General features: G+C 45.8%; 1 protein-coding gene across 2 annotated transcripts in view; it reads left to right on the forward strand.

Annotated features, from left to right (window-relative positions):
• TSEN34 (tRNA splicing endonuclease subunit 34) overlaps positions 1-16,586 on the forward strand; it is a 143,106-nt gene that overhangs the window by 45,645 nt on the left and 80,875 nt on the right. For both annotated transcript variants that reach the window (XM_085616459.1, XM_085616460.1), the window contains exon 3: positions 5,831-6,047. In XM_085616459.1, coding sequence (XP_085472585.1) covers positions 5,831-6,047 — 217 coding nt within the window. The remainder of the gene's footprint in view (positions 1-5,830; positions 6,048-16,586) is intronic.

Here is a 16,586-nt window from a genome sequence, read left to right on the forward strand (position 1 = left end):
TTCTCTTGTATACTTTGTATTTTTCTGGTTTCCTTCTGTGGTTTTGACCAGTCTGCTCCAAGGAAGTCGGGCTTCAAGCCCTGTAAGGAGTGCGGGGGGCATATGTCGATCACTGACCCCCATGAGGACTGCCTGTGGTGTCTATTGTCTGTTCACGATGTTGAGGGCTGTCCTTGCTGTAGGAAGATGAACCCGAAGGCCCTGAAGGAACGAGAAGCCAAGCTGTACATGGCTAAAGTGAGAAACGAAAAAAGGGGCAGAAAACGTTCGAAGTCGAGGTCGTCAACGTCACATAATTTGAGGAGGAAACACAAGAAGAAGAAGAGGCATGGATCTCGACGCCGCTCGTCGAAGCCTGTGGCTTCGAGGTCGCCTTCTCCGGCTCCTTGACGTTGTGTTAAGGACTTCGTCTCTCCTTCTCCTTCAGTGTCTCCTCAGGTGACTCCGGCCCATTCTCCTTCGTATCAGGGGACTCCGGTGCAGTCTCCGACGCCGAGATTCTCTCCTGCTCCGAATGGTTCATCGAATCTGGCTGATGCTGAGACGCCTTCGGCTCCTGTGGCCCCGGTGGTTCCGACTCCGGAGGCTCCTCGATCGGATCTTGAACCGGCGCAAAATCCTTAATTCCCGGCACCGGGTTCGGATCTCTTGCATTTTTTAAATGCGATGTATGGTGTGTTTAACAGGGCCTTTTACCCTTCTGGTGCACATTTGGGTCCCTGGCATTTAATTTGGGTGTGCCTCACCATTATCCTCAGGCCCCCTTCGTGCCGATGACGCCGTCCCCGGCTCCATCCGGCGAACCTTCTTTACGGATTCATTTGACGCAGGTTGCTGCTACGGATCCGTCTTCGACGCCGTGTGTGGCGCCGCCGACGTCGCAGCCGAAGATGCGCTCGAGGAGAGAAGCGCAGAGGTTGCTAAAGGAGGAACAGTACCACGCTGAAGATATGGAGGAAGGTGAAATTTATGAGCCAAAAGATGTTTTTTGATGTCTGTGTGAGGCACGTAGTCTTGACACCTCCCCGGAGTGGTACTTTGCTTCTCAGAAAGCTTCTCCTTCGAAGGAAGTTGCACCTTACCATACTGTAATAAGGAAGGCTGCAGAGCTCTTGGATATGCAGCTCCCTTTGGCTGAGTATAAGCCTAATTTGCTTACAGAGGTGCTTCGTTCTCCATCCTCTGTGGTTGAACCACTCTTGCCTTTCAATGATGCCCTTACGAAACCAATCCTTGAGGTTTAGCGCAATCCTCTTTATTCTCCTGCATTTCAAGATCTGTGTCCAGAAGGTACAGGCCTGCTCCAGGAGATCCTGCGTTCCTTTCTTCCCATCCTTCGCCTGAGAGTTTGGTGGTGCAGGCTTTATGTTCAAAGCAACCTACGGGTACCTTTCTACAAGCTACTGCTGACAGGGATTACAAGAAGCTTGAACAATCTGCAAAGAAGGTTTTCTCGTCAGCGAGTATGGCTTTGAAATCCACCAACGCTACCTGTTTGTTGGGTAGATACATTCACGCCCTTATGGACTCTGCCAAGCAGCTTCTTCCAAAATTATCTGAGGAAGACCGGGGTAATTTGAGTGTTGTTCTGGCAGACTCTCAGGCTGCTGCTCGCCAAGTCATCCAGTCTTGCCTGGACACAGCAGATTCAGTGGCCAGGGTGATGGGCTCATCCATTGTTACTAAAAGAAATGCATGGCTGAGGTCTTCTGGGTTCTCACCTGATGTACAAGCTGCCCTTCTAGATCTTCCCTTTGACGGATCTAGGCTTTTTGGGGAAAAAGCTGACTCTGCTTTGCAAAGGTTCAAGGACAGTTAGGCCACAGTGAAATCCTTGGGCCTACAGTCTCAGGCAAGGGGTTATGTATTTAGAAGATACCGTGGCTTTGGGAAATCGGGCTTTGGGAAATCTTCCTTTCGTGATTCCCGTCAGCCGCAGCAGCAGCAACAGCAACAAAACCCCTTGTACAAGTCCTACAGGGGTAAGGGCAGAGGTCGCCTTCATGGAGCGGGTCGTCAACCTTCCTCCTCCTCCTCCACCTCCCCTACCCCTCCTGGTAATGCAGGCAAGCAGGCCTAGAGTTGCCATCCTGGATCATGCAGGTCCTGTGGGGGGGGGGGGGCAGCTTACCCATTTTCTACGGGATTGGAAATTGGTCACTTTGGACCTTTGGGTTCTAGATCTGGTAGAAAATGGGTACGCCCTTCCCTTCAGGGAATTCTCTCATCCTTACCCTCCTTGCCAAGGGTTTTGCACGGAGGAACATTTGCTTCTTCAGAAGGAGGTTCTTGTCCTGTTACAAAAAGGTGCGATAGAGGTGGTTCTGGAGCAGGAAAGGGGTCAGGGATGCTACTCCCGGTATTTTCTGATTCCCTAAAAGGATAGCAGGTTACGACCCATCCTAGATCTCAGAATTTTGAATCTATTTCTCAAGCAGGAGCGGTTCAAGATGCTCATCCTAGCGCAGGTTCTTCAGGCGCTGCAACAAGAGGACTGGATGGTGTCCATCGACTTGCAGGATGCGTATTTTCACATCCCAATCCTGAAGTCGCACAGGAAGTATCTCCAGTTTACGGTTGGTTCGCAGCATTACCAGTTTGCGGTCCTTCCGTTTGGTTTTACTACTGCACCCTGAGTCTATACCAAGGTGATGGCGGTGGTGGCTGCCCATCACAAAAGGTCAGGGATCCCGGTTTTCCCCTACCTGGATGACTGGCTTCTGAAGGCAGAGTCGCCAGAGATGGTGCGTTGTCATCTGCAGGTAACAACTCAGCTGTTGTTCAGATTGGGTTTTTCGATAAATGTGACCAAGTCTAACCTGGTGCCCTCTCAGCGCAACCTGTTCATAGGGGCAGTACTGGATACCGCTGTGTGTCGAACTTTGCCTCCTCCGCAAAGGATTATCGACATTCAGGAAATGATTCCTTTGTTTCACAATGGAGCGGTTGTTCTAGTTCTGAAGGTCCTACGCCTGCTCGGTCTGTTGGCCTCCTGCATTCTGTTGGTCAACCATGCACGCTGGCACATGAGGGCGCTCCAGTGGTGCCTCCACAGGCAGTGGTATCCGCACAACGGAGATCTCAGGGAGTCTGTCAGGATCTCCAGAGAAGCTTGATGGAGTGTGGAGGGCAATCTGTCTCAAGAAAAGCCATTTCATCTTCCTTTATCGGTTACCACAGTGATAACGGATGCCTCTACCCTAGGGTGGGGTGCTCATCTGGGGGATCTGGAGGTCAAGGGTCTTTGGTCTCCAGAGGAAAGGTTGTCTCATATCAATCTTCTGGAATTGTGGGCGATACGTTTGGCGCTCAAGGCTCCTTCCTGGTCAGTCAGTTCAAGTCCTGACTGACAACACTACCACAATGTGGTATGTCAACAAGCAGGGAGGAGTAGGGTCGTACCGCCTCTGCAGGTAGGCGTTGCGGCTTTGGTCCTGAACTCAGGACCATCGGATTTGCTTGATGGCGAATCATCTAGCCGGGGTGCTAAATGTTCGTGCGGACAGTCCCAGTCGGCACTTCTCCGCCGACCACGAGTGGAGGCTTCATCCGGAGGTAGTTCGACACATCTTCCGGATGTGGGGGACTCCTCGGGTGGACCTGTTTGCCACTCTCGAGAACGTGCATTGCCCGTCATTCTGCAGTCTCCAGTTTCCGTTGCAGGGACCGTTGGGGGACGCTGGAGCTCACATCTCCTTTACGCGTTTCCTCCCATAACCCTTGATTCCTCGGGTTCTGAGGAAGATTCGCCAAGACCGGACCCAAGTCATATCGATCGCCCCGGATTGGCCATGAAGGGTGTGGTACACAGATCTACTTCACCTCTCATCGCACCCTCCGCTACGTCTCCCTCTTAGAGTAGACCTCCTCTCGCAGTCGCAGGGGCCGGTTCTTCATCCCCACCTCCAGAGCTTGCACCTTCATGCCTGGAGATTGAACGGGGCAACCTGAGGCCCTTCTCTCCCCCTCCTGACGTGGTGGACGTTATCTTATTGGCCAGGCGACACTCCACTAAGTCCATTTACTCCTACAGGTAGTCAAGATTTGTTAAATGGTGTGGAGAGAGGTCTATTGATCCTTAAAGGCTCCTCTTTCTGATGTTCTTTGTTTTTCGTTACATTTGGCCCAGCAGGATTGTGCTGTGGCTACTGTTAAAGGTTATTTGTTGGCTTTATCAAATCTCCGGTTGTTTTAAGGTTTATTAAGGACCTTAATAATATGTTTCTGCCTGCTCCCTTCATTATGCCCCAGTGGGATTTGAATCTAGTTTTAACTTTCTTAATGGGTTCCCCATTCGAACCTATGCATAGTTGTCCCTTGATACTGCTGTCATTGAAAACGGTCTTCCTTGTGACTATCATTTCAGCCAGGAGGGTGAGTGAGCTTCAGGCTTTGAGTTCTAAGCCTCCGTTTCTGTCTATTAATGCTGAAAGGATGGTTCTCAGGACCAGAACTGCTTTTCTGCCTAAGGTGTTAACTCCCTTCCATCTAGGGCAGTCCCTTACCCTCCCTACTTTCTATCCTTCCCCTCACCCTTCCAAGGAGGAGGAGAGGCTGCACCTCTTGGATCCTAAGAGGGCAGTTAGTTTCTATCTGGATAGATTGAAGGACCTGCGATTGGACGATCAGCTCTTTGTGGGCTACGTTGGACACATGAGGGGCAAGGCGGTGCACAAGCGCACTCTATCCAGGTGGATCATCTTGTGCATCAAGATCTGCTATGCTTTGGCTGGTAAGGAGCCTCCTGAAGGCAATAGAGCTCATTCCACCAGGGCTAAGTCATCTACATCTGCCTTGTCCAGAGGTGTTCCTGTGCTGGACATCTGTAAGGCCGCAACTTGGACCTCCCTCCACACTTTCGCGAAGCATTACTGCTTAGATTCCGAAGTGAGGAGGGACGTCCATTTTGCGCGCTCTGTATTGCAGGACCTTTTGGTACCTTTTGGTATAGAAGGGTGGACACCCTCCTCCAGCAGTGGGACTGCAGTGGGATTCTATTCATTAGGTGAGGAATCCACAGGCAGATGTATCCATCAGAAGACCAAGTTTCTTACCTTCGGTAACGCTTTTTCTGGTGGATACAGTATCTGCCTGTGGATTCCTCACTGACCCATCCGCCTCCCCGTTGTCCACCCTTTTATACCTTAAAACAGGTATTCGTTAATATGTTGTTCCATATTATCATTCTGTATTGCCTCTGTTTAGGTTTATAGGAAATGCTTGCTTTCTTTTGTTTTCCTTTTTCACTTTACACTGTGTGTATTTGTGTGAATACTGTGTACTATGTATGCGTTGTCTATATGGTCGGTACGCCCGTTTTGCCTCGGTGGCAAGGGAAAAAATGGGTGGAACTGACCTCATCACGCCGAAGTGGCCCTCTTATGGCTCCAGTGACGTCACGCGGAGACATGTGCGGAGCCATGGCAGTGTGACGACCTCGTCGGCATGGAGACCTAGGAAAAAGAAAAAGTTTCAAAGGAATGCTGGCGCAAGGGGATATTCATAAGGTGAGGAATCCACAGGCAGATCCTGAATACACCAGAAAAAACGTTACCAAAAGGTAAGTAACTTGTTTGTTATGAGTAACTTTAGTGAATAGCCAAAAGTAATAAAGCTACTCAGATGTGTAAGAGAAAACTTACACGTGTGGATTTACTCATGTGTAAGTTTCCTTTTGTGAATGGGCCCCCTATTGTAGGCCTCGTGTTGGCTGACAAGTTACTGCCGTTCTGAAACTGTGTTCGTATTTTTTGATGCTTTCAATTTAAGCAATGAAACCTGATGCATAACTATAAGCTCTCATGGAGTATTATGTTTGGTTCCTCTCCAGGAGGAAACTGAATCAGACGGTCCCAGTGATTCTGAAACCTGTGAAGAAGATGAGCCCCCACGTCCAGAGGTGGAAGCGTACCAGAAGAGCCAACAGGAATCATATCATGAACAGCGGAGCCTTGCCATGGAGGAGCGGCGCCGTTTACTCGAGGGTCTGTCTGAACGGATCACCCGAGGGCGAGCCAAGAAAAAGCAGGAACACAATGAGTCAGCAGGTCAGTGCCTTATACTTAAGCTTTAAAGTGCTTGGGCTTGTTGAAACATTAGATAAGTATTGTTTTGTGCAAACCACTTTATGCTACTGGGCCTCTGTTTTGATATACTTTCAAAACTGAGAAAGTTTAGAAACAGTCTAACCCCCTCTACTAAGTGCTATATACAACAAGCATTGGCGAAGCCAACATTTCTACCTTACAGCTAAACATGCCCTTTAAGTAGTGAATTTAGGCACTGAATAAGCAATCATACATGCACTCTTTCTTGAATCCTTGCACTCATCTATTCATCCACCTACTGACTCGTTTTTGCATTCACCTGCTTACCCAACGGAACTAAAGTAAACACACAAACTGAACAAGGATCTGCAAGATCAATTTTCGAGACAATTGTAAATGCAGTCATCTATTCCTCTATTTACACCTTGTGGATGATAAAAAAAAAAATCCTCCCCTACATCCTATTGGATGCACGAAAAAGAGTGATACCAGCGTTGGTTCTCCCAAAACTAGATTATTGCAACGGTTTGTATCTAATCGTGCAGCAACAACATCTGAACAAACTCCAAACCTTACAAATGCTGCCATTAGGTATCACGTAATGTAAAAAGACAAAGGTTCCAGTGGATAATAAGGAATTAATATAAATGATAATACTGCACAGTCGCAATAGCACTGTAAGGACTATGGTGTCAGGGGGCAAAATAAATTCTCTACACAGTACATTCAAATAGTTATTTATGAAAAACAGCAATCAGTATATACACTTCATTAAATCAAAAACGCAAAACTTGTGCGTAGTGTCCCCAAGTGAAACATGGAACCAAAAAAGTGACTGTATATTGTGAAACGAATTTTATAATACAAGGTTTCCATAAAATTATGTAGAACGGCCAATTTGATACAGTTTGAGGACAATCCACATATACAATGATGCAGACTGGGCAATGGTCCGTCCTATACACTAGTCGACGGCGTTTCGACCCTTCTGCAAATGTAGGGTCTCTTCAGGACTGTCAATACAGGGACATCTAGAATGAATTGAATAAAAATTAGCAAAAGGCCCATATACCGGCACTGATGCGAGAAACTGTGAAAAGGGTTTGAATGTGCACTCATTACCTGAGTTACGAATTTATTCTTAGTGACGTTGTGGTGCCTCGTGTAAAAGTGAAAAAGGAGAGAAAATGAACTCACGCGAGTAGCCAGCCGGGTTCTTGGTTCATATAATAAGGGAAAGAAAAAGATAATCATACTGCATGTCCCTGTATTGACATCATTGTATATGTGTTTTTCATAAATAACTATTTGAATGTACTGTGTAGAGAATTTATTTTGCCCCCTGACACCATAGTCCTTACAGTGCTATTGCGACTGTGCAGTATTATCATTTATATTAATTCCTTATTATCCACTGGAACCTTTGTCTTTTTACATTACGTAATACCCTGGTTCCTTGTGAGTAGGGTTCCCCTGTTGTTAGTAGTGGCCATTAGGTATCAGTCATAGATCCCCAAATTGAAACCTGTTTCTCAAGCGATTCATAATCTACACTGGCTTCCAGTTAAGCAATGAATCAAGTTTAAGGCTCTTTGCATTGCCTACAAGTCATTGCACGACATTGACTCTGAGTACTTGAAAGAGTCCTTTAAATGGTATGAGCCTAGCAGAAACCTATGCTTTTCTGGGTCTAAGAGAATGGTGTTTCCCATGTTCAAACATGTTATCTGGGGAGGTAGAAGTTTTGTAATCATCACTGCTAAAGCTTGGAATCTTCTTCCCTCTCATATCAGATCCCTGCCCAGTTTGCTATCATTTAGGAAAGAGCTGAAAACCTGGCTTTTCTGTAATTAGTGGTCTTCCCTATCCTTTCTCAGCAGAGTTAGCGCCAAGACACCTCCGGGTAATCGTTCGCTCAATAAATGTTTTTAACATAACATAATATAACATAGAGCAGGTTGTGTTGATCCTGTTGATCTGACCCTATGTCTGAGAGCTTGAATGTTCAATCCTTGCTTAGTATGGTCAATTTGAATTCTTGTTGCCATGGCTCTATTGCAGTCGGCATGAGACTTTCACTTTGACCTGGTCATGCTTGAGGCGACGTTCCAGAGTAGCGCTGTAGGCATTGAAGCACTATAGAGTGGTAATTCTTTAAAAAATTATATCTCCTGTTCCCTACTTTGGGTTTCTGTCGTTTTGGTGTCATTTTAAAGATAAATATATTTTCTATTTTTATAAATTGTTGTGGAACTTTTATTTTGTGTTTGTAGCTTCATTATTTACTGAATTGGTGTTTTTAAATGCTTTTCATACCGGTCTCCTAAGTTAATCCTGCCTGCTCGCAGCCAAGCTACTCAGAGTTGAGCACAGGAATAATTTATAGAAACCTATACTGAGCCCTAGACCTTTTGGTGGCCTTCTTGCCAGTGGTAGATGCATGTTTAACACTACTAATAACCCACTTTCCAACATTCACCATCAAGAAGTCCAATTCCCACCTGAGCCCCATGCAAAAAGGCTTCCATCTTTGCCTGACTTATGATCAGCATTATGGCCATCAATTGTTCTCTTTGCATTTGTCACCCTGAGTGGGAATGGTATGCCTGGCTGATGAGGGGTGAAACCCTGAAACCGGTACTAGGATGCTTGTTTCTGGTCAAAGGAGAACCTGGCCTGTCAGTTTGGGCTGGACTGTTCCCATGGGGAACATGGTCAAGACTGATTTGCACATGGCTGGGTTTAAACTGGAATGGCATGGGGAGCAAAATAAACAATGGATTTAGGCCCATATCTCTGTACTGGATGTTTGACATTGATCATCATTATGTCCATCAATTGTTCTTTTTGCATTTATCACTCCGAGTGGGACGAGTATGCCCAGACGAGGGTCTCGTCCTCTCCATGCCACTGGAGTCAAGCTAGCCTGACTGATGAGGGGTGAAACCCCAAAACCAGTCCAAGGATTCTAGTTTCCGGTCCTGGGACAGCCTGGCCTGGCAGTTCGGGCTGGACTGTTCTCATGGAGAACAGGGTCAAGACTGATTTGCATATGGCTGGGTTTAGACTGGAATGGCATGGGTAGCAAACAAAAACGATGGATCTCTGTACTGGGGTGAATCTTTGACATTGATCAGCATTCTGTCCATCAATTGTTCTTTTTGCATTTGTCTTATGCTGCAGCACGTTCGGGACCAGTCCTGGGTTTGGTTAGGGTGGTTCTGTGGCTTCTTGGTCTCCTGGCCTAGTGTATCTTCATCATCCTGAATGTCAAGTTGCAAATGCTGGCCCTGCAGTGGACCCTCCGATCTCAAAGTGTTCATAATCAAGGATGCCTCTCCCAACTACATTCAGATTCCAAATCAGATGGTGCAGGATCTGCAGTGGTGGTGCCAGGTGCCAACCTGAACTGCAGCAGGTCACTCTCCTTCCCCCACCCAGAGTTCACGATGGTGAGGGACGCTTTGCTGATGGTTTGGGGAGAAGCATGTGAAAGAACTGGAGATTAGAATCCTCTGGTCTCTGGCAGAGAGCCAACTGCATATCAACCTGCTGGAACTTCAAGCAGTCCATCTGCTTTTCAAAGCCTTCCTGCCATCCATCTAAGAGAAGCTGGTGCACTACTGACCTATAATACTGCAACAAGTCCTGGAGAGACTTTGAGCTTTAAGTACACCACACAGTAGAGAACACAAAATTGTGAGCAGGATGGGGAACACTTTAGTTTCCTTATCAGACTTCAATTGAAACATGCTCTTTTAACTCGCAGCATTTAAAGCAAGTTTAATCTGGAAAGGATTCTTACCCTTGATAAATGCATACGGGCAGTAAAAGTGAAGTTTATATACAGATGCTATGATCAAATGTGATAGAATGAACATCGATATTTTGTACAGTTTGTATGAAATACCTTGCAGGGTCCATAATTGACAGAGTAGACTAACTAAATAGGGATTGTCTGGCAGATTGTGAGTGGCATCTCCATGCTTATGTGGTGCAGGAAGACTTTGATCAGTGGGGAATGCCATAGCTAGATCTATTCACTACTGTTGAAAGCACAGTACCGTCAATTTTGTGCACCAGAGTTTCCTCTAAGGCATTCATTAAAATGAAACATCCGCCTGGACTGGATGAAGGGGCTGCTGTACACCCCACTGCGCTTTCTCTTACCTCCGGTTATAACAAAGACCAGGATAGACCTTGCCCAGATAATTCTGATTGTCCTGAACTAGGCCAGGAGAGTGTGGTACTGAGAGCTCCTGAGCATTTGACCTCCGATCATGCTACCACTTCAGGACAACTTCTTTTTCAGCAGCTGGGCACGGTGCTGCATCCGAGTCTCTGCTTTCTACAACTCCATGCATGGAGATTGAACAGACGGCACCAGAATACGACTGATTTGTTGACTGAGGTGGCTCATAGCATTCTTGCAGCCATATGGCCTTCAACAAAGTCCATCTATGTGTGCCGCTGGGAAACATTTGTCGCAAGATGTGGTGCTTGAAATAGCCCCCCCCCCCCTCCTTTTTAGAGGCCAGACTTTCTGATGTTTGTTTGCTCTTTTGTTAAATAAGTAAGGTACAGTGAAGAGTTTGTTATAGGCCCTTTCGCTCCTCTTGTATTTACCAAACCTACTGTCCTTGTTTAAGTTGTTGGAAAGTGAGTTATTAGCAGTGGCAAAAATGCATCTACCACTGACAATAAGGCTACTAACACAGTCTAGGGCTCATTATACGTCTCAATAAATTATTCCCATGTTCAACCCTGGGTAGCATGGCCGCGAGCAGGCAGGCTTAACTTAGTAGACAGGTATGTAAAGCATTTAAAAACACAAATTCAGTAAATAATTAAGACACAATAAAAGTCCAAAAATAGGAAATGTTTTTATCTTTAAAATGACACCAAACGACAAAGATCCAATATAGTGAACCGGAGACATCAATTATTAGAGAGTAAACACTTTCTAGCACTTTGTCACCTTATGGAGTTTTTCCCCAAAAGTTTCTCCAAATTCCTCCAAACTTCTGGAAAGTCTTCCTGAAGTTCCTCTTGATTGTCCAAATGGTCCAACACACAATCCAAGGGTCTGGAAGCTCCCAGATGGTCCTGGAAAGTTTGGGACCACAATTCCCACTATGCACCAGGCCAAAACCCTTAAATGTCCACTGGATGCACTCCAGCCAGGGTACTCTTGGTGGAGTTGATGCAGGTGAGCTGTGTTAACCTGTAGCTTGCAGGGAGTCCACTCTTTATTCCTCTTGAAGCAAGGTACACCCAAAGGGCTGTTGTTCCAGATAATTCACCAAGTGCAGTCTTTCAGAATGCAGGGCTTAATGGTGCAAATCAAGGATCCAGTTTGGCAGTCCTCCTCCTTCTCTTGGTTTCAAGCAGCAGAGCTGAGAGGCTCTGCACCTCTCAGATATTCATTCAGTGTCTTCTAGGGTCAAGAAGGAGAGCAGGGCAATACCCCAGAGCATGACCACTTCCTCCAAATTGTGGCATAATCTTCTCCCAGAAAGCACTATTCCTCCAAAATTCAGTATGGCTGAAGTCTCAGCAGAGGAGCAAGAACTAGTTAAACCAACCTCCAGTATTGCTCCTTTCCATAGCTCTCCTCCTTCTACCATCTGCAAAATCCTGCCTAAAGCTTGCCATCTGTCTGGGTCAGGGGGCTGGCAGGTAGATGGACCTGGCCTTCCTGCCTGTGCTATCTCTCCTTTGAAGCTCGTGCTTTACCAACCAGATATTCTGGCATTCCTGTGTAGCAGAGCTCTCTCCAACAGATAGCCTCCCTTTGGGGGATCCACATATCACTTCATCAAAGCAGAATGGCTAATCCTGTTAACTGTGAAGGCTGAATTTTGGCTTATAGATAAGAAAGTCTTATAACTTACTTTTTATGTCTTTTAGGATAAATTCAACAATTTCATATTGTTGGGTTTATCAATACCATTCTCTTAAGTCCTTCAATGAAATTTGCTTTAATTCCTAGCAATAGGTATGCTTTTGTGTAGTATTGCAATGTTATCCTATGTGGATGGGGCTCTACAATGGGGAAAATGAATTGTGCAATTTCTCCAACACTAGGGCCTATAAAACATGTTTATGAGGACCCTGCTTTTACCTACATTATCCCCCACCCCTGAGACTCGTAGGGGAAACTTTAGGGGTCTTGAATATGCAAAAAGCGTAGATCCGTACTCCTAGCTCCAAAGTTTATTTTGGGATGCACTTTACTACAATAGGGAAACTGAAATGGACAATTTCTCTATCCCAACGGAAAATAAAATATGTTTTATAAGGGACCTCCCTATAATGACATCACCCCACACCCATACCCCTGGGACACCTAGGGGAGATCCTGTGGGTACCTAAAATGCCAAACTATTGTAGTTTATCACTTTCTAAGTGCCCCTACCACCAAAGTCGAATTTGGGAACAATGTGCTTTTAAAAGTAGTGCTGCAAAACACGGCTGCTTAAATGACCACAGGCTCTCAGCAGTGTACACATGCAGGTGCAGAAAAGGCTGCTTGCGTCTAAACTGCCATGCCATATTATGTACTAGGGACTTAAAGGGTAGGTCATGCCAAACATAGATGTACCCTAACACGTAGTGTACCCTAATGCAAGTGTGTGTTTTCAACATAGTATTGGCCTTGGGCCGATCCAGAGCAAAGCCCAGGGCATTCTCACAGTCAGAAAACCAGCATCCAGAGGCCTCAAATAGGGCAAAATGTGGGGGAACACTGCAAACAGGTCCTGATTTCCAGCATACGTCACCTGTTGTGATGTGCTATATTAAAGGTTTGACTCATGTTCTTTTGCTAAATCAGTAAGGTACCGTGAAGAGTTAGCCAGAAGCCCTTTTGCTCCTCTTGTGTTTATCAGATCAACTGTCCTTGTTTAAGTCACCTGTTGTGATGTGTTTTATTAAAGGTTTGTCTCTCATGATGCCTCCTTCAACGCCCCCACCCCAATCAACTGTGATGTATCTGGTGGCCCTAGCCTTGGTCTTGGCATTTCTTATGCGCAGGCTCTTCGAGCTTCAGCACAACTTCTCCTTAAGACTCTTAGCATTGAAAACAGTTTTTCTTATTGGCATCATGTTGGCACGTCGTGTGAGTCAGCTGCATAGATAGTCCGTACAACCATTCTACACCATCTTCTCTGTAGATAAGTAGGTGCCAAGGACACAGGTAGCGTTCCTCTCCAAACTCATAACACCCTTTCATGTTGGCCAGTCGCTCACTCTGCCAAAGTTTTTTGCTCAATAGTGAAGAGACTCAATCGTTTTGATCCTAAGAGTGTGATACGTTTTTACATCAGACAGAAAAAAAAACATCAGGGAGAAGGTTGAGGATGAGCTCTGGTTGTCTAGGCGTGAAGAAGGCTGAGGTGGCTAGTCCTCTGTAGCAAGAACAGCTACGTCACGGCCTACAAATAACCCCTTGGAGGTCTGTGAGCCCATTCCAACGTTAACAAGTGCCAGCTGTGTTGGCGCAAGGATTACACCTACTGGACAGCTGCTGGGTTGAGACACAGGCTTGGTGCATTAGTTGACGAAACACTTCTCCCTTGAGGGTCAGGTCTGACAGGAAGGTCACTTCAGAACTTTTTGGTCTGAGTCCACTCCCCAGGCCCACCACTTAGAGGAGGCACTGCAGTGGTAGCTATGTAAAGGTAGTAAATCTCCTGTTAGAAGTAACCATCAGACAAATAAGTTACTTCAGTATCACTCTTTCTGGTGGATACTCTGTTTAACCAATTATTCCTTAGTACCTTACCGCCTCCCTTTTCTGTGGAGTGGCGTCTTTTACATCTAAAAGGGATCCAGTTTAGAGATTGACAATGCTGTCACTAAAACTTTGTTCAACGCTTCGTGTATGGAGGAGAGGAATGACACTGATAAATGAAACTTACATCAGCGTGCAGGAGTGGCACTTATATGTGACTCTGCCATGTCATTTCCGGGATGGTAAGGAGTCACTGTGAAGCCGCTTGACGTCCCCTAACGGCATGCAGGATCACTTATAAGAAAAATCTTCTAATCCAGTCTGGCGCCTGGGGATATTATAAATGCGAGGAATCTGAGGTTAGAAACATTTTTTATCTGAAAGAGTTACTGAAGGTAAGTAATGTGTTTATCAGGCTCTTCTTTTTAGAGGATTATCACAGTGCAAACCTTCAACCCTAAAGTTTGTCCACCAGGAGTGACCTAAACCCTTGTCTACTAAGGTGATCTGTGAGAGTACCTGTCTACTGTCATAACACAACTTAAGAGCATTCCACCCTTAAAGGCCTTTTGGCTTTACCATGTGCTTTCCCTATGAATAGGTCAGACCTACCGCCTTAGCTATAATTTTTCATAATAAATAGATTAGACCTGAGGGGAGGTAACCAACACCCTTAACTATTACCGTAATCTGTGATATTATATGTAACAAAATGTAAGTCTATCACTCTTGCTTTTAACAAATGTTTTTCACAATAAATAAGCCAGACCTGCTGTCTTTGTTGTAACTTTTCGTAACTGACAGATGAAACTTCTAAACATAACGTTTATTTATAAAGTGCACATTCACCCAGAAGGGTATCTTGGTGCTAACTAACAGATGTTTATTGTTACGCAACTCAATGGTACTCATATTATTGACCTCAGAAAGATGAAAGGCTGAGTGGACCTGCCTTAATTTGAACCTGTGACCATGAGGTCGAACACTGGCCCCTACAGTGAACGCATTAGTCCACTGAAACATCAACCCGGCTAATGGCCTCTGATATACCTTTCCACTGATGAAGTAATCAGTTACATTTTTAGGTCTGGCAGTAGACAAGGCTTTTTGATTTTACTATAATTATATGTAGAATATACTTAAAGGGTCTTTCAGCCAGCTCACTTCATCCATTGGTCTGCTGTTGTTATTCACATTCTGCTTCCACTTGCTATAGAAGATAGAATGAGGCAGTAGGTCAGCCTACTTTGGCCACTGGCTAACTTCACTTTCAGTGATTGCATTATGCTCTTTCACAAGGAGCACATCCGCGCAGAAGCTAACTCTCTTCAGTGCCAGTGTTTTTGTTTGCACGTGATTATTACTTTAGTGTTGCCTTTGTGGTTAGATCCTGATATGATAGTGATATGATAGCAGTATGTTTTCTACCAGCTGCTAATAAGGTCATCAATTTGTTTAAAGTGGCCTTTTTTTTTTTTTATAAATCTTTTTTATTGAAAACAAAGAAAAACAATACAACAAAAAACAAACCAAAATGGAGAGCAATCGCCAGACCGAGCGTTGCACTTAAAACATATACATCACATATATTCAAAGCAGGAGCAAAGTAACGCATGAGAGTCACAAATAAACACAAAATAATATCACATCCCTAGAGGGACTCTCCATCGACATGATATGTGGTGTCCTCCGACAAGGGGAGCATAGAAGCCCTCTATACTCGTTCCATGGACCCCATATTTTAGTCCATTTGCCTGGGCAGCCTCTGCCTTCATATATCACCCTTTCGGCCTGCATGCACCACTCCATGTCTCTAGCCCAATCTGCACTGCGAGGCACGACTCCTCCCTTCCGTGTTCTGGCGATGTTACGCTTAGCTATGATACAGCCCGAAGTGACCCACAACTGTTCCGTGTGAATGAGGTCAGTAGCTTCCCAAATATTCAAAAGGCAGAGCCTGGGCGAGTGATCTATCGATTTCTGACATATTTGGGACATCGTGTCCATAATCCCGTTCCAATAGTGTTGGAGAATCGGGCTGTCCCACCACTGATGTAGGAATGTGCCCAAGGAGCCACTGCCACGGGGGCAAAGTGATGAGGTCATTAATCCCATTTTAACCAAAGCCGTGGAACTATAGTAGGCTCTGTGTAATACTTTTAGTTGTATTTGAGCCGGGATCTAATTGCCACCTCCCTGGGAGATGCTAAGGCCTCCCTCCAGTCCTCATCCGTCAAGTCACCCACGTCCTCCACCCATTTCATGCGGATTTTATCGAGTGGTTCCGGAAGGTTATTGAGTATCTTACGATATGTTAAGGAGATAACCTTGTCTGGGAGATAGTCGTCTGGGAGTCTGTCCTCTAGGGGAGAAGAGAAGGGGAGATCAGAACCTTTAGGGATGGCTCTGGTAAGAACGCTACGCGCTTGTAGGTAGCGGAATGTTTCCCCTTTATGTAGTTGGTACTTTGCCCTCAATTCAACAAACGGAACTACCACACCCCTCGCCCACATGTCCCCAACTGCGGAAAGGCCAATAAGATCCCATTTATCAAACCCAGGGAAATTTGACAGCATCCCCAGATGATGAGATTCCAGTAGTGGAGTCACTTGTGTGATTTTGCCCTTCCAACCCAGCGCGGCTGTAGCCCCGTGCCAGATCGAGACAGTGGTAGAAGTGGGTGGAAATAAAGGTGTCCCCATATAACGCCCTCAAGTAGTTGCCCGCCTTCATATTGAGGCGATCCATCCTGTACGCTGGATCAATGATGGGGCGGTGGGCCCAATGGTTAAGGACCACCAATT

Source organism: Triturus cristatus, chromosome 7 (assembly GCF_964204655.1).
Source record: "Triturus cristatus chromosome 7, aTriCri1.1, whole genome shotgun sequence".
Classification (NCBI taxonomy): domain Eukaryota; kingdom Metazoa; phylum Chordata; class Amphibia; order Caudata; family Salamandridae; genus Triturus; species Triturus cristatus.